This window comes from Apus apus, chromosome 4 (assembly GCF_020740795.1).
Source record: "Apus apus isolate bApuApu2 chromosome 4, bApuApu2.pri.cur, whole genome shotgun sequence".
NCBI classification, from domain to species: Eukaryota; Metazoa; Chordata; class Aves; order Apodiformes; family Apodidae; genus Apus; species Apus apus.
In genome coordinates, this window is record NC_067285.1 from 46860214 (window position 1) to 46887167 (window position 26954).

Below are 26954 nucleotides of genomic sequence, written 5' to 3' on the forward strand. Positions count from 1 at the left end.
TCACTTGGATATTATACTTGCCTTCCCATTTTCTTTCCAGTACTTTCCATTTCCCAATCTTGTTCTAAGTGTTTTTTTTTTCTTTTCTGGCCATGGAAAGTTTTAAATAAACTGTATAAGGCCTTGTTAGATGGAAACAGTAAAATGACTCTCAAAAGTGTTTTCAAATAACTAAAAAAGTAGATTGACAAAGATAAGAGTAGTTTTTCCTTAAAACCCTTCCAATTAGAGTTACTAGAGATGCCATTTCTAACAGTGGTAGGCAGTTCTTGAAAATGAAGTATGACTTAAAGTCAGTGCCAATTTTTGGCACAGGTCAGTCAAATATATAAGCATACATCTAACTTTAAACATGTTAAGTGGCCCGACTGACTTCTGTTTGAATATAGATCTAAATTAAGAACTGTAGTTCTTGATTCAAACCATGCTCATGAAATAGTGAAATAAAAACTTGTTAGAACTGTGAAATACTGTAAAATCTTATCTGAATGCTCATATTATATTTTAAAATAGGAGGCAGAAGTTGCTTTATTATTTGACACAAAAGTATTTGAAGTGGAAGACTAACACTAACAGGCTCTTGGTTATTTTCAAGTTTTCTTTAACTGCAAGCTTAACTTTTCAGAAGAAAGCTTTCCTCTGTGGAAGGGACTTTCTATTCACACTATAATGAAAGGCAGAATAAATCCTCAAGGTTTGCAAGTTAAGTTCTGAAACACAACCTTTATTTCTCCTCCAAATGTTTACTTCTTATTTCAATCTCAAAAAGAAAATAATTAAAAATAACTACTATGTAACTAATGATTGTACTGTGGAAAGCAATAGCTCAATGCCAATTACTTTGGTGAAAAATGGATTGAAAGTTACATTCACACCTGCCTGATGACCTCATGTAAGTCTTACGCACCACTTCCACTTAAATTCCTAAAATAGGGGTTAATTAGGACTTAAGTGGTGCAGAGGCTCTCTATGCTGGGGTGAGTTCACCATAATACACAAATAAATGGGAAAATATATATCTTTTACTAAGCAAATATATTTTGTGGCTGTATTTTCAGTGCCAGACCAAATGTGAAATTACAACCATTTAGTTATTCACAAGGGTCTTTTGAGTAGGGCTTCTTTTCTGGCAATTCATAAATAGCTCATTTTGTATTTAATGTCCTTTTTCTTCAAGTCAATCACATAAATGAGAAAGCATTCCATGTAAATCCATGTATGTTTCTTTGCCAGTAAGGAAGAGAAAGACTTGTATGCTTGTAGTTTTAATAATGATGTTTATTCATGACAAAAGTAAAATGCTTCCTCTTTAATGGTGCAAATCAAAATAGGTGGTAGTTCAAGTCAAGAATGTATTGTCAAAAATTGCTTTGTTTGTAATTTTTGATCTGAGTCATATCTTTCCACATAATTCATCTTTAATCTAGCATGCTTAAGTAAGCATGAACATGGGCTATGATGTACTTTATTTGCTCTGAAGACATCATGAATTATATTCTTGTGCAGGGAGCTTGTGCATTGTCTGCACACTGCAAGTCTCACTTCAGCTTCAAAATTAGACTGATTGGTATTTTTATTTTATATTTGTAGTCTTTGTCCTAATCCTTTACAAAGACATTAATTGTCTCCTGGTGTGATGATTGTTCAACAGAAGACCAAAACAAACTTTCCTGGACTTCTGCAATTATAAATAAAAGAAAGGTGTTTAACTTTCTTGTCTCCCACAGAGGCAATGAATGCTTCGACTCCACTTTTCTTCCCAGTTGCCACAAATATGACCCTGTTCTTTAAAGTGTTCCCAGTAAGAGCAAAAAACATGGAAATGATATTTAAAATGCTACTGGCATAATCAAAAGGACTATAATATGGTATGCAACAAAAGAAGGCAAAAAAAGATGTTAACTATTAAAGTAGTTCACCCCATCTTATTTTCTGCCTGTATTTTCTACCTCTTAAGGTTTACTGGTTCTATTTTAATTAATTTATTGTGGAGACCCATTTGTTCGTTTATACCTAGAGCAAACAGTAGGTAGTAAAAGCACATTCTCCTTGTAGCTGCTCAGTACTATCTGCTGACTACTTTATATTCACACCAAAAATTTTGTGTGGGAGTTCAGGCAATATAGCTTTTTGGGAATTAAGGATGTAAATTGCTATTAAGTGATTTCTTACCATTTCTCAAAGGACAGTTTCTTCAGGCTCCAGTAATTGCTGTTTTAGACATTGTTTCCAAAATACTCTGGCACACACCTAGCTTTATTTCCAAGAATAAACGCCAAAATACTTAATCACATTTACAACTTCATCAGTGTGGGCAACATTCCTTACCTTCCAGACTGCTTTTTGAATTAGGAGTTTAAAATATTTGGGGATGACCTTAATACTTTGCAGTTAGAAAGAAAGGCATGAGGATATGATTTACAAGTGTAACAACTATGGAGATCATTAGATCTCCATGAAAACCCCAAGATTTCATAGAAATCGAGTTTTTTTCTGTACTTCTTTCCCATAAAAGCTTTGTAAACATCTAATAAAACCAAGTAAGTGGGAGAAAATATTCTGATCCCTGCATTAACACCACTACTTCCTGTGGTTTCCAGGCCATGGTCCAAAGAATCAGGGGGCCTGCAGTCCTCTTGTAAATGGCTCACATAGGATAACTTGCAAAAGCAAGTCCTATTTCAGCATCTTCAACAATTTGCACAGGATTCTGTCCCTCCAGTGGAAAACCGTTAGGAGCCCTTAATTAGCAAAGTCATGTTTGACAGGGATGAATATGGCTCATACCTGTATATTTTTAGGATTATGGGGGGGGTTGTATGTCAGTATTACCTTTTTAAGAAAAAAACCACAGGCCAAAGCATATTTCAATGCACAAAATCTTCAACAGCTCTGTCTTTGAAGATCTGAATTTTCATACACTTGTTCCAAAAATTAGTTTACTTCCAATTAGAAAAATTAAGCACACATATATTGGCAAACAAAATAATGATATCATGCATATAACATATAATATTTATGAGAATACAAATCAAATAGATAGCTCAAAATTAGACATTTTTTGAAGCCCTCTAGACAGAGAGATTAAAAGGCAAATGTCCTAAGTAATTTAGTACTATGGGCAGCACATTACAAGAAAAAAAAAACAAAGTAATAAGGTAACTGATATACTCAAGTTCTGCAGTCTCTGAATTCCAGCAAAGTAGTTTCCCAGTAAATGCCACTTCTGGAATCCTCAGTGGAGCACTATGAAGTATCATGCTGTTGAGGACATTTATTTTTCCAAATACAACCCCACCTTAATTCATTTATAAATATTTCCCAACCCTGCTAATAAGCCAAGATAAATTTATAACAAAGTAATCTTATTTACAGTGAAAGCCACACAAGACTTGGGTTAATAATTTGTATCTATCGTGCCATACACTTCAGAAACCAGACAAAAGCTGCCTGGAATGATGCAGTTGCCTGTAACTCAGAGGAGAATTTGTACTTGGGCAGTTTTGGCAGTCTGCTGCTTCTGATCGTGAAGAGCACAAAGAGAGAATCACTCCCCTATTTTTAAGAGTAGGGACAAACAGGAAGTCAGAAATACAGAACTATTCCATAGGGGTTTAAATTAAGTAGGATGTTTGAACATGACAATGCACAGATATTTTTTTTTAAAGGAACATAAAAAGATAAAACTTTGGAAAGACAAAACAGAGTAACAAATTCAGCCATAAATGCAGTACAGTTTTGTGACAAAGAAGGCTGCAGATTATGCCTTTATAACATCTAGTTAGAACAATTCTATTTGTAGCAGCAGCTACAAAGAACCTTTAACAACAGTATGAGTAAACATAAGAAACAATATAAAAGAATTATTTTACTTTAAAATGTTTCTGCTTTCTGGGAAGCCAGAATACAATAGGCAATTCTAAAACTTTGAAAGGGCAAAAATAACAAAAGGAGATGAAAAGAAAAAAAAGGAGTAAAATCAATAGCTTAAATTTAATAGAAGCTAGGCATTTATAAACTCTTGAACCTCGAAGTATGCAGTTACAAACTCTCCAGCCAGATTTGTCAACCAGCAAACTGTATATCACTAAGTGAAGCAAATTCATCTCATCACTGAGTGTGCTGGCGACACACTTTCTCTTTCTTGTTCTGCACTTTGATCACACTGTAACAGGACTTCATGGATAACAGCTATTTATATTATCTCTGCATACCACTTGTCTCCCTTGTGCAAAATAAAGTAATAAATAACTGATTCTGTACTTCCTACTCTTGGGATCACAGTTTATTCACACAGTTGAAGGAGGAAGCAATTCAAAGCTATTGACCTGGATTACGTGACTGTAGGATTGCAGCCTTGCACTGTATAGGTGGAAGTCAATCAAGACACCTTTATCACAGAGCATGTCAGTCCAACTAGCCATCAAAGACTCCAGGAAGGCAGTAACGTGGCCTGCCTGTAGACACTATCAACCTTGAGGCATTGCAGGATCAAAATACAAGGTGTAAGCCATGTGTATATACTTTCATTCTGCAACACATTTTAGGGCAGAGGGGAGAAGCAGGTGCAAAATTAAGTAGATGAGCTGCAGACCTTCTCCCTGAGAATCCAGAATACGGACTGGGGAGTCTAGCAACTGTAACAGTTGTCACATTATGAGCAATAGTTAATACAAACTAATTGTGAATAAAAAGAAACATTTTCTTTTAAAGTGACACCTTGCCAAATATTTAATTTTTATTTAAACCACAAAACCAGATACTAATATCAAACTGCTCTTTGCAGAAGTAGTAAGAGGTAACTATTCAATAACTAGATGAGAAGATGTGACTTCCGTGCTTTAAAAACAAACAACAAAACAAATCTGCAGGCATAAGACCACCCAAAACATTTATTTTTTATATATCTCAAATCTTACTTATTTTTTAGATATCTAATTAAAACTTTTTAATGTGGGAATTATCAAAAAGAACTACTGTTTAAAATGCTATGGGAACTAATTAATTGCAGAGAAAAATACATATAAATTATTTAACACATAAAGTTGATAAATTAGGTTCTGATTTAAAGCTCATTACACTCAGTGGAAAGGGCTTGAGCTCCTTTTTAATAAGTGGTTGAGCTGGTGATCTTTTCCTATTCCTGTGTAGAAATATTTGAGAAACAGATGCAGAAACTATCTTTATTCTTTAGCAATTGTGCCTCACAATGGGAAGCAGAATTGGCTCTGTGCTCCGCATGATACCAGATTAACTAACCTCTTGGTCTATTGCTTATAGGACCTGTGAGGGCTCTGACATATAATGAAGCAAAACAAAAAATGAGAAGCAGTAAATTAAGATTAGAAAACATTTGAAACTAGTTCAAGGAACACTGCTTTACTTGACAGAGTAAATATAATGCAAAGTAACAAAACATTAGCAGCATAGCCTTTGTTCAGTGTATTGCAGTTGTACAAAGACTCAACTGAAACAAAGCATGGCATTAAATGTTAGGGGTTTTCTCAAGCTCTAAATAAACACTACAATGTAGAACATGAAACCTTTTTACAAAGTACATCGGTTCTTTCACACTGCTCAGCTTTACAGGGTATCATTTTAGTGAATAAAATTTGAACCAAGTCAGTCAAGAAACTTTTCATTTGTCTTTTCAAATACAAACTTGCATATAAAATAGGTATTCTTTATGATATAATTAGATTTTTATATTTATAAAGTAAGGACAAAAAAAGAAAACAACAAAACACTCCATGCAAGACAGCAGAGAAGAGAGTTTTGAGACAAATGTAATGCTTCCATCATTTCAAAAACATCACGGAATTGTTGCCAAACAAGAACTGAGTCAACAGTTTTTCTGCAAAACCCTCTCTAAATGCAGAGGCATCACCATCATGGAGACATGGCCGAATTGTATATTGTGAACTACTGCCTATTTCAGACCCACACAAACACAAAACTGTGTCTCAGCATTAGGAAAAAAAAAAAAAAAAAAAAAAAAAAAAAGACTAACCAAACCTCTCCATGGGGAAAACGAATCTGACACAGTGGTTACTATTAATTAATTCCTATTTGTTCAATACTACTTCCAGTTTCCAAAGGAAGTGTGAGAGGCTGAACTAATAAAACGCTACTTCTCAAAGCTGCTAACACCCTATTTCCTGGGCAAACAAGCTGCCCTTCAGTCCCACACCATGCATTAGTGTTCTGGGGAGTATCGAGGTTAACTACTTCCATTTAGGTAGGCATCCTACACCTATGCACAGCCTTTTAAAGAAATAAAAATTAAAAAAATAAAATCAACATTTAAAGGCCACTTTTAAAGGCATTTTTATTATTTTTCTGTTAAATGAACCTAAAGAAGAAGCACCAGAAGAAAGGGGACCGCACGACAGATGGTCACAAGAAAGCTGGTGACCCCTGAAGCTTGCTGCGAGTCAATTATTAATGGGGATTTGTCTTCTTACCGCCCCATCCCATGCAGAGAGGAGCCGCAGAAAAACCTCATTCAGAATGCATCCATCCCTGCTAAGTGACTTGGGAAAGAAGGAAACCAGCAGCAGTGAGCAGATGGTGCGAGAGGCTCAGGAGCAGGAAAGGAGCGAAGCGAGCCCGCGGAGACGCCGTGTCCGAAGAACAGACCACAGGACTTACTAACCCGAGCTCTCCGCTAAGATGTACCGTAGGAGCTGCAGATCGCTTGTGCTCTGCATCCCCACTGCTTTGTTTATCGGAAAATATTCAAAATGGAAACCTGACTCCACTTCTAAAAATAGCCAAATTTACTCGCTTTCAACTTGAAGTCCCACTGCTGAAGTGTGGCAACGGTGAGCAAATACCTCGTCTTATCTCCAAAAGGCAGCATGTCAAGCCAGAGATCGGAAAGCCCGGACGAACTCCTCAGGTCTTTAACATCAGGTTCTTCGCAAGAACCAAGAGGGAGGAGAGGCGAGCGCCGAGCAGCCGCCCCCGAACAGAGCGGCGGGGCGCCCGCCAGCCCCGCGCTGCCCCCTGCCGGCCCCGCAGCGGCCCCCGCTTGCTGCCTGTCCCCGGGGCTGCAGCCCCGCTCCCCTCCCGCAGCCCCGGCTGCTGCAGCCCCGCTCCCCTCAGCAGCTGTGCGGCAGTTGTGGCCCGCTGAGGTGCTTGCCCCACTGCGCAGACCCCCGCGCCCCCCTCCTCGGACGGGGTTTAACTCTCCAAGGCACCACCTACGGCTTCAGCGGCCGCTCACGGCTCCTCAGCTCCCCTGGCTCTTAATCCACCGCCCTCTCCGCCCGGTGGCCGCCGAGGCATCAAATAGGTGACAAGCCCATAAGGCGGCTGAGCTCTTCAAATGCTTTGTTTGGAAAGTGCCAAGTACTGACAAAACCCTCCCTCCCGGAGAGATTAGATGTTCTCTGAGTCTTCAATACATTTCTACCTAGTTCGTCGGGCACGGGAAAATACATTGCTTGCTACCCACGAAAAGTTCACTACGTCTGGTTTTAGCCAAGGAGAACACAAAATAAATAAATACAAGCCCAGGGCAAGAGCTCGGACAGTCGGACAGATGTGCGGGCGCTTCCCCGCAGCGGGGCGGCAGCAGCCCTGGCAGGGCCGGGAGAGCCCGCGGCGCTGCGCGGAGAAGCGCCCGCGTGTGCGCACGGGGGCAGCCGAGGGGAGCTGCTGCTTGCCGGTTTCAGTTTTGGGGGCGGGGGGGATTGTGGTGGTTTTTTTCCTTTATTTTCTTTGGAAACGGCAAAAGGAAATGGAAGAGCGACCTTTTGCTGGGAAGAAAGGATCTGCCTCTATCCGCCGCCGCTCCCGTCTTACCTTGTAGCTTTTCTAACAAAGTAAGAGCGGGTAAAGTCGCCGTGGTCGTCCAGCCACGCTTCCACCGCTTCCTGCTCCGGCGGGGGGGGCCAGCTGCGCTCCATGCTCCGCTCTGCCTCCTCCTGCCGCTGCCCCGGCTGTCGGTGTTGCTTTCCCCCCTCCCGCACCTCCTCCTGCTGCCGATGCCCGCGGCCCGGCGGGAGGCCAGCTTCCCCGCTCCAGGTGTGCGGGCGGCAGGCAGCCCGGTGCCCGGCCCCAGCGCCGCGCCGGCGGCACCTCAGCGCATCCCTGCCTCCGCTGCCCGTCCCGCAGCGGCCAGCCCGGCTCCACCTCCGCCGCGGCCCCGCAGCGCCCCGGGGGGCTGCCGCGCCCCGGCCCCGCCCCGCCCGGCCCGGCCTCCCCGCGGGGGACACCGGCTGGAGCCCCCGGACCCGGCGCTGGCGATGCCCAGGGCGGAGGGGGAGGGAGAAGGAGGCGTTTGTGTGCGCCGGCTGGGGCTGGCGGCTCTTCTGACCTGGGGCGATTGGCCCAGGCGGTCCCCGAGAGGCTGAGAAAGAAAAGGAGTACGATGAAAAAGTAATTTGTTCTCCCGCAGCTTGGCAAAGGGAGTTTTCTCCCCCGCCCCCACTTCACAGTTACTTTCTTTTCAAGGTATGGCCTGTTTCAGCCTGAGAAAGTAGTAGATCAGATATGATTTTGGAGTATTTAACTGTTCGGTGTCAATATATATCATCTTTGACAGACCCCAGCCTGGATATGAGTACCAAAACCCTGGCTTTTCAGTCCTTCATGTCCTTCCTTCAGTGAGGCTTTTAGATCCATTTTAGACATTTAATAAGCACAATCTAGCTTTCAAGATGCTCCAGACTCACAGCTCCTACTTTCTCCAATATTAGACAGCTAGGACTGAAATTTTGGCTAATGCCGAGCATCACTTTCATGCAGTGTAGCTCCATAGTGCAGACATCCCTGCACACCTTAGCATTTTTTTTCAGCACTTACAGAGACTCGATTTGTAGAGACTTGATTTACAGAGAGGTGGGATTCTGCAGCCTGACAAGGGGCAGCCGCAGGAGCTTGACAGAAGGGGAATCAAGAACCTGTCCATGAGCTTGGGGGAAAATTTTTGTGTCTTCATGTCACATCTGTGCAAAACATTCTCTTGAACATGTGTGTCTTTTGGCTAGAAGAGGTTATGTGTGGGCAAATGTGAAGTATAAACCAGTTAAGACACACCACAAGAGTCAAGCTGCTACTCAAGGCAGAGAAGAAATCTTTCAGCAAGGAAATACAGGATTGCCAAGCAAAATGCATCAACAGGCAACATGGCACTAAATGAAGCTGATGTTTAGCGTCAAGCCCTGGAAAGTGTGGTATATTACAAAAAAGAAAATAAACCTTTCATGTAACTCATAGATTTCTAAACCATTTAATTTCAGGAAAAGCATTTTAAGGCTGCAGTAGACATGGCAATAAAAGCTTCTAAGTTAGGCAAAGCTTTTGGAACATAACATTAAGTTAGAATGCTTAGAACAGAAATGTAAAACATACAATTACATAATGCAGATTTTATAAATATTTTATAAATATTTGAAATGCCATTCCTGAATGGTCTCATACAGAATTTTGGTCACAGTATTGTTCTTCCCATCTCAAAAAGCAATTGTGGAATTATCAGAGGTTATCTAGACAGGAAAAACAAGAATGACCAAACACGTGGAAATATCTTTTCTGTAAAGAGGCAGAAGGACTTTGTTTACTAAAGGATGAATACAAATATATAATTTAATTACTGGTATTTAAAAAGTAAGATAGGATTTTTTCTTTGTCTCACAGGAGAATAACAAGGTAATGGTCAATGAAATTATATCCGCTGCAATACATAGCATCTCATTTCATGTAATTAGGAGTAGCACTAATAGAAATAAGCATTTAGGCTGTAGTAACATCCAGTAAGCCCCAGTCAAGAACAGATACTGTACTGAGCACTGTAAACATATCATATTAAATACTAGGCTAGCAGAGAAGCATACAGCATCCCTGTACTTCAAGATTCTGGGACTCTTGGGTGAAGCTGCCTCTGCTGTGGCTGCCCAGGCTGAGCCAGGTATCGAACCGAGGCGCGGGGAAGTCGGGCAGTGCCACAGCAGGGTGTGCTTTGCTCGGCGTTGGCAACCACGCAGTTACAGATAAGAGTCAGTAAAGCCTATGCAAATTATTCTCTTCCTGGCTATTCAACGGCAAAGCAGCAGTTCAAAAGATTGCTACCCAAGCAAAGAATAGCATAGTCTTTCCCAAAATAAATAGAACAGTTCAGGGGGGAAAGGGATACTTTCTCCATATCCTATGAATTTCCATGAATAATAATGAACATGCTGTTTTCATTTTTAAGGTGACAGGAGGGGATGGAGGCCAAGCATAACAAAGAAGTGAATGGTAAAAGTGGAAAAAGACTTCCATCATTTTGGCTTCCAAAGTGCTCTGAAAAAGCTCCCATGCATCTTAGCACACACCTAGCTTTCCCATTTGTTTCCAGAACTCAGATGACAGAATTGATTGTTGCTATAAACCTGAAAAGGATTTTTAGTAATGACATACAAATATGTCTAGTTCAAATTTAAAAGCTGCTTGTAGCAAAGCAGTATGCTTGAGAGCTCAGTCTACAAGCCAGGATGCTTTTCTAGCAGTAGGCCATTCTATAGCAGGACTGGTTGACAGAAAAGCTTTTTTAGCTGAAGTCTCTCATGTGTACGTTTTGCAAATACTGTCATGTAAGGAGATAAGAAAGGTGGGAGAGGTGTTTGTATGTCCAAGGCACATAAATTAGAAATTATGCTAACTCATGATCATTAGTAAGAACAAATTTTGAAGTATGTGATCTGAGAAGTCTTTACGTGGTATTTCATGCTCAAATAACTATATTTATTTAAACTTACTTGAAAGTAACTTATTTCTATATCATTTCCTTTTAGAAGAGAAGAAAATAAGGTTTCAAATGTCACCGTAGCTGACTTACTTGTCCGACTTACTCATTAGATTATTTAGAGCAACATTTAGCTTTGCTAAGAAGTGGGAATTGGCTGTCTTTCTACCATCCCTTAAATCTGGAAAACAGTTGGTCTGTTTTGGCTCCTAAAACAAGTTTATGGCTGTACTAAATTGCCAGTTGAGGCTAGAATATGATAAGGCAGAAGAAACTATTCCACTTCTTTATTAGCCAGCACTTCACACACACATGTGAACACACACGCAGTGGAAGAATCATAGTATTAGTAAAGCAAGTTTCCATTTCCCTTCCATTATTTAAGTTGCATAAAGACAGCGAAATAGCAACCAGAATCCAAGTAATTTAAAATGTAATTGTTACTTTAGTGATGAAAATACTAAATAATGAGTTGCCAGTTTCTTTTTTGGTCTTTTCAAAATAATCACTGGAAATGCTTCTCAAATAAACATAGCAATGCAGAGCTGCTCACTCGTTGCACAACCTGCCTTCTCCTTCAGGATGACATGGCATATGTCGTCCAGGAAGCCATGTAAAATAGTAGAGTCCTCCTATTTTGATTTGAATGTGATTGAGCATTTGCATCAATCGAACCACTATGCAAAATTATTATTAACCTCAGGAAAGCAGCAGCTTTTCAAAGTTGTTTAAAATACACGTACATTTGTCTGGAAAATATAGTCTAACTTTATCTCCCAAAAAATGTAAGTTAGAATTTGAGTTTAATGTATTAGCATTTAATATATCAGCTGACTAGTGTGCTCAAATTTTAATCTTTTCTGCTTGCTATTGGAAGTATCAGGATAAATTTGGAGACTATTACCAAGTCTCTCTCTTTCTCACCCTTCTCTCTTTTAAGCCAAGTAGTGCCATGACTCAGTTCTTCCTTGAGTGTAATGTTTTCCAGCCCTTTGATAGTTCTTCTTCACTTTGGACATTTCCCAGATTTCCTCTACCATTCCTGTGGTGTCTCACTGAGCTAGGATCAAATAATCCACCTGAACACATATCAATACTAAATTAAGTGGAAGGGATATTTTGGGTACCTTGCAGGGTACATTCCTGCTAATACAGTCATGCTTGGATATGCCTCTTGGCAACGGCCTGATATTGTTGTCTTCTTGTGACTGACTCTTCTTTCTATCCCCTTTTTCTCAGTGCTTGTCATATAGTCAGGTGTTGCCTCTGCACCTGTTTACTTTTGCATAAATGTATTTTCATGCTCTTGAGCCTTTTAAATTTCATCCTGTGCTTGTAATCCATTGCTCCAATTTATCAGGATTATTTTGAATTCTGTACCCCAATGTGTACTTGGCTTCACCAAGCTTAACACAAATTTGCTGAAAGGAACAGGTCTGGGCAATGGTTGGGTATGGTGCAGGCAGGTGAAATTGTAGCTGAACTTCTCAGCATCATTACTGGTCTAGCTAGCTAGAGCTTCTGATGCCTACATGCTAGAAGCACCTCTTCAGGGAACATGCAGACACAGCCCTGATTTAAATAGGGATGTTACGCTGTGGTTGTATCATTTGGGGTTAAGAGCAGTTGCACTGAACTGGCTGGTTCCAGTGGGATACAATCCCCAGTAACTGAGCACCCGCATAGTCTTTTTCCAGCTGCATTCATCAGACTTTTCTGGGCTTTTGCCATGTTGAATCAACCAGTTCTTTCTTTTAATGTATACATAGACTTTGGCAGTTTATATAGGAGGCAGTAGGTAAGTAAGAAGCTTGTGTAGGCCAAACTTCATTCCAGGCCCTTCTCAAGTGCATAATAAACCCTTTTTTATTTTTTACTTGCATCACACATAGCTTATTTTTAAAAAGCTTTTTAGCAACTTATGGCAAGTTAGTTATTTTCAATTAACAGTTGCTCTTATTACTCCTTTTACTAGTAATTGTGATTTTGAATTGAAGTATTTGGTTTGTACTTAGACTTACAGATAATTATGAAGTCAAATTATAAGGCACTTTTTTTCCTAGTTATGGCTGTTGGTAGAAGGAGACTCAGTGATGAACTATATAAATCAAAGATTAGTCTGATGTTTTTCACGTACATATCCTTGCAATTTGGACCCTGCTGTTTGGGATTGTATGAGCTGCACCCTGACTCCAGTCAGGAGCAGTGCAGTAGCTTTCACCCATGGATCCAGAATTTAATTCAATTCCCAGCTTCAGTCTTTCTCTGCAGTCTCAACAGTTTTAGTGTTGCCCCAGTGTCCAGTAGCTATAGGCATCTTGCCCACCACCATGCAGCCCTATACTATTCTTACCTTTCTTTCATGTTTCTTAAACATAATGCTGCTTTACTCAAGGCTTTGCAGCAGATAAATTCTTTATCTGCAGATAAATTCTTTATCTGCAGAAGAGAGCAGATATGTATCAAAATCTGTTGAGGGTCTGACCAGCATTGGCAGAGTGGGCAGCAGGATGTGCAGCTCAGTGTTTTCTGCTGTATTTGTGTAATATAGCATGCTAGAAATGGAACACGGGAAATTCTCTCATGGGGTAAAACCAGAAGTAAATCCACAGCAGTTTGAAATACATTACTCTTATGATGATCTCCTCATGTTTTCCCAGTAAAAGGCTATGGAGCCTCAGCTAGCAATTCAGCATTAATGCAAAATTTTAGACAGGCTATTGTTTTTATGTAGGGATTCAAATCCAATGTATCCCCAAGTATGTTGTTCACACAGTTAGTTTTCCTTGCTGGTGATAATTTTGACTGGTTTTCCTTTGCATTTATCTGTCTTCAGTAGCTTGTGTGGAGCTTATTATGTTTTGGGGTTTTTTGTTTCCTTGTTTTTTTGTTTGGTTGCGGGTTTTTGGTTGTTTGGTTGGGGTTTTTTTTTTGGTTGGTTGGGTTTTGTTTTTATCCCAATAGATTAGAAAGCCATCTTCTCTTCCAATTCTGTATGCATTGATCATAATTCTGTGTTAAAATTCTCACATACTCACCTAAAAAAGAGAGTTTGTGAAGACTCCCTATCATCACAAATTATTAGTACGGTTCCTCTCAGTAAAGCCCTTGCTTTCTGGAGATGTTTTTTTCAGCACATTTTCCCAGTAATGATATCAGTGAAACCACAGAGAGGTATAATAGCACCAACACCACCAACCAACTATCCCCCTGTTTGTTTAATAACTTTTGCCTACACTTGGCTCTGAGAACACGTCTGCTTGGGTCTACTATTACTGTTTCATTCTTTTCAGAATCGCTCCTTGTCACAAAATCATTTTCCATCTTGGACATGAGACCAATGTTTTTTGTTCTTTCAATGAACAACTTTGTCTTCTCTGTGTTAAAATATGGTGCAGACTTTACTAAGTGATCTTAGCTGGCCTATGTAGTTTGCAGCTTTTTCCGGCAATAATTCTATATTTTTGTTCTGATCGTTCAGTGTGGTTTGGGTCCGTGTAGTGTAGATCTAACTGGTAATATACATTGCTGGGGTTTTTACCAAAAATGCTGTAAAGCTGTGACCCAAAGCCCTACAGAAGTCTCTTAAAAGTTTCCTTTATCAAACTAATTCACAATCTCATGGGAAAATAGGAAGATTTGGGTTTTTTTGACAGAAGTAATTTTCTGTCTTGACTGGCTTTAATTGTACACTGATTGCTTCCTGCACCAGCCTTTCCATCAGTTTTCCTGACATTGATGTCAGGCAAAATGATCTGCAATTTCCTTATTAAATAATGGAACAATGCTTGCTTCTCTTTTGTCTTCAGGAACTCATGAGATTTCAGGACAGATTTTTCTTAGTTTGGTCATTTTTATCTTATTGAGGTTTAGGTTTTATAACTGTTAAGCAGGTATTATTTTACTCCTTGATATTTTGAAATCTTAATAATGAACATATGAGTTTCTGCTTTGATAGATCACATGAGGAGTATTTTAGTGGCCCAGAGCTGGTTAATCTTTCTTGTACTGTTTGTTACTATCACTATGAAATCTTCATAACCTAGGATATAACATTCACAAAAGTGTACATGCAGTTAATTTCATCATTTTCTATTTACCATAATGTGTAAAACTGCTGTTTAGTCATTTCCCTGGAAATTCTGTGAAGCATCTACTCTACACGATCTGAGGTGCCCAGAAAATTTCTATCACAATGCAGTCATGCTACAAATAGATAAAAGTAATAAATCTGGTTAATGCCAAAGATTTAAAGCATTTTTTATATCTAAAACTACACTGTCTCACTGACATTATTTACATAGAGTAATAGAAGACTTGATCTTGTCCAGACCCCAAACTGTTGAACTTTTCCTGTTGATCTATGTGGAAGACATTTTTTAAAGATGAGGTGTTCCTTTGACCCAGCTTGCACTGTACTTAACTGGATAAATTAGCTAGTTTTGACCTATTAGGATGAAACATACTTCAGTAAAACTGTGATCTGATTTGTTCATGAGAACAAACATTATTGGTATTCCATATGCATCACTGGTTCTGAAAAAATAATTAGGAATTAAAATAATCACTGTACTTTCTAAAGACCGCAACTGGAGGCAGGACTTCTTTGTATTGGAAACTGGGCTACCAATATATCTCTTGCTTGGGTGGGTATGTCATAAAATATTCCCATCTTTTTAATTTATGGAAGGAGGGGAGAGATGGAAGTTTGTACCCAGTCCAGTACAAAGCCTACAAGTAGACACAGAATATATCACTGAAGTATTATGCAATGGGCATAAAAATTGTTTTCAGGGCATTTTAGGAATGCATAGGCACATTCTGCTAATTAAGTAAAGCATTAATCTGTGATCATGAAAGGTAACAAAAAAATTAAACAGTAAACAAAGTTAATAGATTACTTATGTGTAACATTGATACTATAACCTAAATGTGTAACCACAAAATCTTCACTATTCTGAACAAGTACAGAAAATGTGACATTAGTTTGTAACTAAGGCTGAGAGCAGCACTGTTAAATGAATATACTGGGCTTATACAGCATTTTAAGTATACTCAAGAACAAAATGTATGAGGACAGTCAGGTTAAAAAGAGGTTGTTATACATTAGTGTGTGTCTACATCTGGATCCCATTTGATTTTTCTCAGAGGGGTATGGCATGCTTGGGATCCTTCCATTTTCTCCTTCAGTTTTCATGCCTATCCCTCAGGACATCTGTGGTGTAGAAATTTTTTCAGCCAAGGGAGTCTGAATGAGTGTATTCACAACAGACCACTGCTGATCCCCAGTCAACTGCAATCTGATGGGGAGGTGTTCCCCACAGGAGTTGTTCATGCCGCCCCATCTCTTTTAAGCCTTGGCTGACCTGGGGACCTGCAGCCTTCAGAACCTTTTGATTCTAGGTAACTAGTTTCTGTCTGGTGAATAAAATAATAAAATTATTAGAGCAAATCAGTGAAATGGATCTTTAGACTCTCCAAGCAAATAGCTCGAGGTCAGCACCACCCTGCCATCCTGAAGAAGTGAAGCTGTATTTCTCAGGAAAATAGTGAGTGAGCCAAGAGGCTCACCAGATCCGAACTGTCACGGCTACATATCTTTTCACATGTGGTGCTCCGTTTCTGAAATTGCTACTTACATTTCATCACTGGCAGGCTTCACACTGTTAGGTTTCTGAGGCGGGGGCTGTCCACAGCCATGTGTCTCTGCAGCATTTAACATGGCTTGTACTTCACGTGCTGCTGTAAAACCAAAACAAATTACAAAGTAAACCAATTTCTGTTGGAACCCCAATGTGTCTTCTATTAATCACTGTATCCCCATCCAATCAGTGAGGGCAGAAATAGTTGTCACGGGTCCTATATTACATATGGCTGCAACGAAGTGGAAAGATTATGTGATTTGACTTAGGCTACAGAAAATGTTTCTTTCTTAGCTAAAATTACATCAGATTAGTAACTTGTTTTTAGTATTGCACTTAGTCTTCTAAACTACTGGGGAGTTGATTTTTACTCTCTCTGTGCTTTCTATAGCCATAGGGGTTACACAGCTACTTCTGGCAACCTAAACTATGTCCTAGGAGGGACAGAAAGAGCTAGGTCAACATTGTGTTGTGTGCTGCAAGCAACACCTCTCGATTCTCAAATCTGGCAGACCTGATTTAATGTCTGCTCCCAAATGGATAATGTGAGCATCTGAAAATAGCATGTACCTCACCAGTGACTGCCTGATCTGCTAGCCTGTTGTTAGATACCTTGGAATTCAAAAAGCCATCAGAGCTTATTTAATTCATTTTCATTTTCTTTATTTCCAAGTAAAATGGTTATGTGAAAAAAAAACATGTGGTGGTGGTCTCATGGCTCAGATAACATGAGCACCCTTGAGGAAAGGAAATATGACACAACATTGGCCAGCCTGTGAGGACAGCTGAGTGCTTACAGGCAACAGGCTGGCTTCTCAGTTCATCCCTCACCAAACACATACACATCCCCTGCTATTTTTCTCCATTCCATAGGAGGCCAGATGACAGAGATGCAAAATGGACTGAAAGGCAGGATTTTTGTGTGTGGTACATGGCCTTTATCATTTTGCTGTCCGAAGTTATCTAGAAGAGGTAGTTTCTGTGTTTTACAAGAAATTTGTGCTAGCTGGAGTTCATGGTAAACAGTGCCAGTACAGATATATTAACAGATAAAAACATATGCAGAAATATATTGGAATACTGGACTTCAATACGTTCGTACAGGCTTCAGGTCCATTGACACTGCATGATCTGAATTTGCAGGGTATGCATTTTGATTATAATAAAAATCTATTTTATCTTTGACAGTTGATTTTGGAAAAAAAAACACTCTTAATTAAATTTTGATTGACTGGGTTAGATTCTGCATTTACAGGAAAATGGCTGCTGCAGGTCTCCCCCTGAATCCCATCCCTTCTTCTGTTCTTACTTTAAGGTCCTGAAAACCCAGAATAAATCAGGCAACATTTGCTACTCTATGTTATTTTAGTGAAAAGGAAACCAAACATGTTCTTGATAGTGGACCAGAATAACTCTTCTGATGAATTTACACCTTCTGTCAATCTGCTCTTTAAGTGTCTTTTCAGACATGGATTAATTTATCATTCCAGCATTTCTGTCTTGGGCAAAATCTTGTCAGTTTATGGGAGATAAATCACAGCTATTGCTTTAGGTACTTAGTGGCTGGCTCTTAATTTCTTTATTTCTTTTCATGTGAATAAAAATATGACCTTATTTTGGTACCTAAAAGTAGTTTGGGAAGGTAAGTGAATAGAGTTGTATGGAAGAAAAACTAGCAAAAGGAAAAAAAAATAAATAATTATTCTTGATGGTTTTAAATTTTTAGTGAGGTTGAAGATTGTTCATTTTATATGGATTAATAGTCAGTTTAACTGATGCATAGAGTTTAATATTACTACTAGGGAAAAAAAAAATCTATTCCCATAATCTTGCTATTCTATTGGTTAATGTACTTTGAATTATATAGAATGAAAAATGTATAACAAAAAAGGATATAAATATATATATATATGGAACAGGAACTGGAATTAAATAATGCTTATAGTTACTAATAAAGGAAGGAAATAAAGAAATATAATTTGTTCTTAAATTAGTCAGTAAAGTTTAAAGTGACTGCTACAAGTTCTCCCATGTGCTTTCCAGTAATAAAAGCCTGTAGAATACAGATACAACCCCACTGAGCATTGAGCTGAAACATGCATAGTACTATTGTTGTCATTTGTTAACAGTCCTTACTTGCTGCAGTGGTCCCTGAGGGTTCACGCTGGTTTTCATTCAGAGTGGCTCAAAGCATTAAGACAGTTGGTCACTTTACATCTCAGTAGGAAAAGCTGCTGATTGAAACAACGTCCCTTATTCAAAAATAGAGCTTCTTTCTTTTTTCCTTTTTTTGTTGTTGTTGTTGTTTTTCTCCCAGAATTCTTGCTGTTTGTGAAGAGCTACACTCATTAATAGTAATATCAAATAATTTCTGAAGTTCTTACTACAAGTTAATAATAATATAATAATAATGATTATTATGATAAAGATAGTGATAATGATGATGATGATAATAATAATAATAGTAATAATAATAATAAAAATTTATAAGGAAAGAGTGAAATGTCTTTCAGTTTGTGTGTTTCTCCATGACTTTAAATATCTGCCAGCTGCTTTAACTCCAGGATCCTTGGAATCCACTGGCCAGCATCAGGCAAATCTGGTGGAAAGATAAAGATAGCAAAACAGTGTGAACATCTCAAAAAAATAAAAGCCCCATTGAAAAGAAACAGTATTAATGCCCTATTTGGGAGTCAGGGTGTCACTGAACATCTCAGGAGAGGACAGTACCCATACCACAGAGATTTTTGCAGCCTGCCAGTGGCAGAGCTTCAGCTGGAGCTCTGTATGGTCCCAGATAGGTGTTAGACAGCAAGGTCTCTCCTGCATGGGTTCTTCACTGTCTGCAGTGTTAGTATAATTCAATTAAAAATCTGTCAATCACAAAATACAAACAGAAAAAATGTAACTAGATTTATTCTGATGCTCCCAGAACAACCATCTCTCCTGCCTCAGGCTGGAATCTACCTGCTCTCTTCCTTCTTTCCCTCTGCCAAGGTTGAGCTTAAACATTTCGTACTTGCTACTTCACAACACACTATCTCCACAAAAGCGTGGAGATAGCCCAACTTTCATTTGCTTGTTTTTAGTTTCTTTTTGGAAGGAATCAGAGACATGTCCCTCTGGATATTGCCCATCACCCTGTAAATACTGTTGCAGCTTTCAGGTCAAGAGTAGAGTTCTTTTCGGGTCTCTCTCATGCTCTCACCACATTAGCACCTAAGGATTTATGTAGAAGGTTTCCATTCTACTTTATAGTCCGTGAAAATCAACAAGGCCTGCAGCACAACCACCTTTCTTGTAATGTCCTGTACTGAAGGGAACATTGATTTTGATTACACAAATGTTTTTACCTTTAATGGCTTTCTTTAAAGTGTTCCGTGTCACTGTGTTGTGCTTAGCTTGCTGACTAACCTGCTCTGCTAAGGAATAGAATATATTTTCCTCATTTTTTGAATAAAGACAGATTAAGCTGAATCCAAATTGCCAGTTTTGTCAACAAGAAAGAAAGTAAATAGGTGGCTGTGTAATCTGAGGTGTCTGAACCTGGCCAAGGAGCAGACTGTAAACTCACTGCCTAAATAAATTCTTTTAAAAATCAGTTCTGGGGGGTGAACTTGCTGTTGTATTAATGTCTATCAGATTAAAGAAGTAAAATAACTGAAACAATGTGAGCAGTGCATAAAAGCAGGGGAGTGAAAGGAAAAAATGCTTTTGAAGTGTGCCATGGCCTGTCTCACAGAGCTGCTCATCGATCTCCCTTCTAGTTCACCCGGTGAAACAGCTGGCACAGTGTGTGCTCTGCAGGCAGAGGAGCAGCAGCATTCATACAGCTGTACTAGCTGGAGCACAGATGCTTTTACTTGGGCTTGGTAGTTCCTAGGCAGCTCCAGAGTTTTGGCAGAATCCTTCACAGATGTTTGACATAGAGAGATGAGACAGAAATTAATTGAAAATGGATATGGAGTTAATGCATATACTCCTCTATAAAGTCCTTCTCTGTGGATCTGGTAGGAAACTATATCTGCACATTGCATTACAATTCCATCTTGAAATTTATATATCCCAGAAATTAAGGGAAAAAGCCCTTTCTGCTTTATTTGTACCTTAATGTTTTGATGTGCTTGAGAAAGGCACTGATCTGTCACTGCTAGGGCCGAGGTCCTTGCCCACAGAGCATGGTGCATGGCTTCCTCTTCAAAGAGCCTTTTCAAAGAGCCGTTTAATGTGCCTGAACAGCAACTTAGATTTCCTTGTCCTAGCTGAGTCTCTGCCTGTTCACATCTCTTGGCTCCCTTAGGTCACTGCAGTTCTGCCAACAGTGAAAGTAGTAATGACTTTCTTATGTTAACATGGTCTACTGGAAAGTGACTGGAATAAAAAACCTCACTTCTCGCACACTGCCAAACAACCTCCAGATGGGTGGTGGGCTAAGCTCCTACTAGCTAGAAGGTTTCATTGAAAGAAGAAAGCTTGAGGTAGCACATACATGCTATTTACTTAAGTGTGTGTTCTCTAACTAATGTGGTTTAACTCATTTGCTATGCCTGGCTACTCTCTAGCCTCTGATTCTCTAATTCATTGCTGCTGCTGGCCATGTCAGCAGCCTAACAGAGGTGTGAGGCTGCAGTAGCATCCTTGTCTTCGTTTCAATACCACACATTTGCTGTGGTTGACTAAACCTCCACATCAAGAGCTTTTACCCTGAGGGCAGTGTCACAGAATACTGCTGTGTCCCTGCTCCTCCTCAGCATTGCTATTGGACTGGTAGGAAAGTTGCTTAGGATTAATGCCAGTACATGAGAATGCAGAATTTAGGCCAAAAACCTTTCTCATTACTCCTAAGGAGTAAACCCGTCCCTACAGAAGTCAGTAGAAACTTGAGGTGGTCCTAAGAGTACATTCATAGGAAAAGAGAAAAAACAGTGACAGACAAGTATTTTAATAAGAAAATCTATTTTTTTCTCTTTGCCTATATGTTATGCAATGTACGGTGAACACTTTATTTGCTGGAAAAGGAGGGAAGTCTGGGGAATCTAGTCATTTTCCTCCACATTTAAACAAACACTTTCTCATAACCATGACCAAGAAAGGAAGCAAAAGTACTTAGTAAACTTATATTAAGTGTTCTAACTCAATGTTTATATTTTGTTTCTGAAAAATATACTGACTGTATTGATAGCATAGTAGCATTCAGCTCCTGGAGTCTGATGTAAGAGAGGGCTCAGTGAATATTTTTAACCTTGCATGGAAACTTAATTTTGTTTTCAAAATACCTGCAGCTCAGAACAGTCTGAGCCATTCTGAGGGAAAAATTGTGGTCTTCAAAGAAAGTTCATATGAGTCCCACAGGATAATCATGTCTGGGAGGAAAAAAATGCTAGTTGTGTCTAGAGATAGGACTCTCTTTGAGAAAATCTACCACTTCCCCTAACTTTCTAGTACTTTTGTAATGTGATTTTAAGATATAGGTCTTATGAACACCAAGGATACTCCTGTAGGAAGATTATTTCTTTCCACCAGTTAGCTGTCTTAGTTTAATTCCACATCACTATGTAATACCACTACTAGCTAAGGTTTTATGAATTTGCATAAGATGGATAAACCTGTGATTTTGCTTACTAATCTAGAAGTTTCTGGAGATAAATGCTAATTATGTGTGAAATGGTATAATAATCCCTTAAGTCTGTATTGTCAGATATCCTGCCAGAAGTTCTTACTTTGGGAAATGTAAATCACATTTTAAATATGTGATAAAAAACATAATTTGGTCTTGAGAAGCAAAACTATTTTAATTTTGTTTACTTTTTATTCTCATCTCATTCATTCTGAACATTTCATGCTACATTTCCCTTGTGTGTAAGTAAACTTTTACAAGGTAAGGATGAGCTGCAGCTTCCAAATACAATCTCTGAAGAAAAAGTAATGAAGAACTACTGTTGTATTTTCAGAATACATCAGTAAGGTTTGGATAAAATATTTTTATTTCTTTCCAGAGCTTATCACTCCAGTTATCAAAATAATGGCCCTCCTGCCACAGAAAGGATAAATCATGAACTGCATTGCATGAAAGATCTTGTATTTTTAATGAGCAGTGTTGTCATTGTGTGGCTTGGTTTTCCTCAGGAAAGTCCCACATCTTTTGCAGAGTTGAAAGAAAATGTTTTGCTTTAACTTGTAAGCTGCCTTGAAATAAATACAATTAATTGCAATTATAAAAAAAGGAGAAATTACAAAAGGTAGGTATTCTATGGCAAGGTGTGGCTCATTGTTTCATATTTCTGTGCTAACAACAGAATGTGGTGTGTAGATTCATGCCCATCATTAACCTCACCAAATGCTGTAACGCAGCAGAAACATTATACAGGCTTAGGATGAGAAATAGCTGCAGCGATACTTGGATTCATCTTTGCTGTCCATTTCACCATCGTATCTTCATCACTACTGAAAAGTTAAATCAATCTGAGAAGCAAAGTCACTCTTTATGCTGTGGGTCAAATTCTTCTCTTTACCCTGTGTTTCGAGTGATGCACTTCAGTAGTGTTTATCCAGGTTAATGTCAGTGCAGTAGGAGCTTATTCAAAATGACATTTTGTCCTCTTTGGGAGATCTGCACCTGAAGTGGTATTTCTGTCAGAACTGTAAGGAAGCACCAAATCTGGATGATGATAATGTGTTTATTTCACCTTGGCAACTTTGCTTTACAAGCTGGTACTATTCTTCTTTATACTACCAGCTTCAGCTTTTTCTAACGTTAACATTTTTACTCCTTGCATACTAGAGTAGTTTACAGAAATGGTCTTGTCTCTGTCTCCAGTGCTGTAATGGGAATACCTAGCACTGTCCATCAGTCTAAATATCTCTGAGTGACTAATATAGTGGATGAGCCTGATCAGTCCTGTGAACTTGGCTACCACACAAAAAGTTCAGTAATGTTCATCAAGAGCTCAGTATAGGTATAGGTTATCTGTATCATCAAATTAAGTAAATAGATACACTTTGGATTAAAGAATATTTATTCTGATGCTTTAAAGGATCTTAATCTCCATAACAGTGAGCTTAATTCAGATTTACCATGATAAGGAGAGGAGATTCAGGTCATTTTTGCTCAGAAATAACAAGTATAAAAATGAAAGCAGCAAAGGGTTATGACAATTATTTCTTGGCAATTCCCACTTCCCATTAGAAGCAAACACACATGCTTTTTTCAAAATGATGCAGATATTTCTGCATGTCCATAACTCGAGAAGACACAGATGGACTCATGTTTTGAGAAAAAACAACAGGCGGCCAGTTTGGAAAGGAAAAACAGTCTTTGATATTTTGTGCCTGTTACTTTTTGATGGAGGTGCCCACAGGCAGTCAACCCTGCCGGTACAGAGGGAGAGCAGCTACTGCTTCACCCTGAATCTCCACAGTTGTTAGGGATGGGCTTAGAGTTCAGGGCATGCTCTGCTATGGAGTGTGGGATGGAGGGAGTGTGCTGCAGGCATGGGTGGGCAGACCTGGCCATCAGCTCTGTTCCCACAGTTGTGCTGCCAGCATAGAGGAAGCCGATGCTCAGGCAGAGCCAGACCCATGCAATGTGGGGGGCTTAGCATGGGCGAGGAGCATGCCTGTCTCAGTCTGCTCTGCTGCTTGAATTGACTTCTTGATGGAAAACAAGTTGTTCCATCTCACAAATTAATCTATGGCTGCAGTGCAGAGACCAGAAATAAATTACCTGTGGAAAGATGGGCGGAAAGCTGGAGCTATGCACCAGAGCTATGCACCAGAGTAAGACACTGGATACCTTAGCAGTTCAAGTACTCAGTTCCATGAGCAGGACTTCCATCAGTTTGATTTCTTCCGATATACAACTAGGGCTTTAGTTGTTTCCTTCTGATTTTCTGCCATTTTTGTCTAGTTGGCTAATTTTTTGCCAGTTGATATAGCAAAAGAGTCAGAATTCCTTATCTCCGTTTCTACTACTGTCATGATCTAGGATTATTTTTGTTATAACTGATTATTTGTTATAACTAGTTATTAATTTATTTCTGAACATAAGTAAAAACAGTCCCTGATCTAAATAGTTCATAATCTAACATGATCAATAATTTACATTATTTAATTATCTTTGTCTCAGATTACTTCAGCTGCAAACCAGTTATAAAATATTTAGTTTTAATTTACAGAGGTGTCACAAGCTTTCCTTCCCTAATACTGATAAAAATGTTTACTTAAAAAAAAATAAGAGGTGCTGGAGGAGAAAGATGTGTTCTGCTCACAGTATATATTCAGAATCCCCTCTGGAGAAGTCCACTGGGCATTGGCTTGAAACACCAGCCTGCCATTGTCATCTAATTGAATTTGGCCAGAAAGTACACTATAAATAAGTGGGATCTACTTTATCATTCGTTGCATTTTGCTTGCATTCTACACTTGAGCATCAAACTCTGATTTTGAGTCATTTTTTGCCTGAATCAAGTAATTTGATATATGAAATTATATTAGTGACAAATGGAAAAATTTGGCAATTTATCTCTTCTAAGAGATTGTCTAGGAATCAGTGAACAAGGATGTATTAGAGCTGCTGATGTACAAAGGATTGCACTGCCTGCTTTGACATTTCTGGCCAGGCCAATTAAAAGTCTAACATCCATCTGTGGCTTGCCCAGGAAAGAATTTTGTCTCCTTTTGAAATTTTCTGAACTGTAGGTAACACCAGACAATGCTTTGAGTTGACCAGCATAAAACAGTAGAAGGGAGATTAGAGGAAGGGAGAAAGGGTTTTAGTCTGTATCAGTTACAGACAGCTGAGAGGCTGTTATTTAATCACTGTAGTCTCTACCAGTGAGTGGATACCATTGCATGTGATCCCTGACAGACTCCTTAGGTCTATTATCCAACCAGACTGGAAAAACTCTCATATATATATATATATATATATATATACACATTAAAAGTTTTCACACAGTACCACGAAGAACTTGGTTATTAGGGAAACCAAATTCCTTTTACCTCTGCAAGAATAAAATTGTCACTTTGGAACTTGTCTTCTATTAAAAGGAAAAAAAATATAATTATTTCTGGGAACTTCATCAGAAAGAAGTTTTGAGGGAAAACTGTCTTTTTAGGAGAGAACACCCACTTAGAAGTTCCACATGGCATAGATTGAGCATACGATCACGTAGCAGTGGAGAGTGCTCGTGGGTACTCACAGCTTTGTTGTTTGGCAAGGCAGAGCAGACAGTGTTTAGGTTTGGTTAAATCAGCTCTAGCCAATAAAATAATTGCCATTATTTTGCCAGTATTAATCTGTGATAAAGATGATGGGGAATTGCTGGGAAATAACTACAGTGGTCAGGCATTTTGCCAAATGATAGTGTCTTGGGACAAATTGTGGCTGCCTTGTATGTGGAGAAATGCCCTTTAAAAAGGGAAATGGCAAACTCAGCTAACGCCTTGGCAGGAAACAAAATTGATCAGACTACCTTAGTACTCCCTCCTTCAGTGTCCTAAAGGCTTTCTTTATACAACAAGTTATATTCTAGTGGGAAAGAAGACTTGTTATGCTTTTGCTTCTCACAAGGCTTTCATCATCCTGAGCAGTGGCTTGACGCTAACATGATTTCCCTTGAAAAATGGGTAGAAAGCAGTGGGTTGAGCTGAGGCATTCAATACTAATTAAATGGTTAATGACCTGACATTATTCAGGGGGATAGGCCTTATTACATGCAGTGTTGTAGAGAAGGATGCTTTCCTGACTTTTTTCACATCCTGGATGCAGGACTTGTTTCTGTCAGCCAGTTGTTTGGTGAGGCTGCTGAGCTGGGTCCTGTCCAGGCTCCAGCTAACCAGACTGACAAGGTTAATGTCCCATGGTGCAGAATAGTTAAAAGTTTCTCATCAAGACTTGCATTTCCTCCAGAAGAGGTTACTGATCCCTAAAATTTGGTGCCATAACTATTGATGAAATTTGTGCTAAACACCATCCATTTAGAGGAAAAAAAAGCAACTCAAACTACTCTTAGTACTTCTTAAACTAACCTAGATGATTTTGAAGGATATGTTTTTAGGACTTAACTACATGTGAATTATGCCCACAAGTGTAAGGAGATGGTCATCTAGAAGTGTGGTCATGACAGAAACCTTTTCATGCAGTTGACTTGCAGCCGAAAGAAGACAAGTGGCTTTTCCCTGTGTCTTCTTTTCCAAGGCCTTATTGTTCTGTTTGTTAGAGAAGTAAGGCTTTTCTGAAACCAGAGATAGCCAGAAAAAAGAACAATTTAATTTACAATGTAATTTACAATTTAATTTAATGCTGAGAAGGCATTCTGAGGAGCTTGGTAGTAATATAGCTGCGGGAGAGTGAGATAAACAAGCTTGCACTGATGTCAGCACTAATAAGGATCCTGTTTTCAGCAGTTGAGGTGGTGTGGTCAGAACTAGCTCAATTATGGCTCTGCTGTACTACAGCATGCAGTGCAGATAAAACCAGAAAAACCTTGCAGTGTCTGGGTTTGAAGGCTAGCTCTCATGGCAGCAAAGTATTTGAGACAGTTCCAGATGTGCTCATGGGGAATTTTCACAAATTCTTA

General features: G+C 39.1%; 1 protein-coding gene across 5 annotated transcripts in view; it reads right to left on the reverse strand.

The window, feature by feature from the left end:
- PDE5A (phosphodiesterase 5A) overlaps window positions 1-7972 on the reverse strand; it is a 67038-nt gene extending 59066 nt beyond the window's left edge. For 2 of the 5 annotated variants that reach the window (XM_051616495.1, XM_051616494.1), the window contains exon 1: window positions 7810-7972. In XM_051616495.1, the coding sequence (XP_051472455.1) occupies window positions 7810-7913 (104 nt within the window). In that variant the 5' untranslated portion in view covers window positions 7914-7972. Of the gene's footprint in view, window positions 1-6464; window positions 6491-6655; window positions 6973-7809 lie in introns of those variants that run through there. The other 3 variants (XM_051616498.1, XM_051616497.1, XM_051616496.1) reach the window with 3 other exon arrangements.
- Window positions 7973-26954: the final 18982 nt, after the last annotated feature.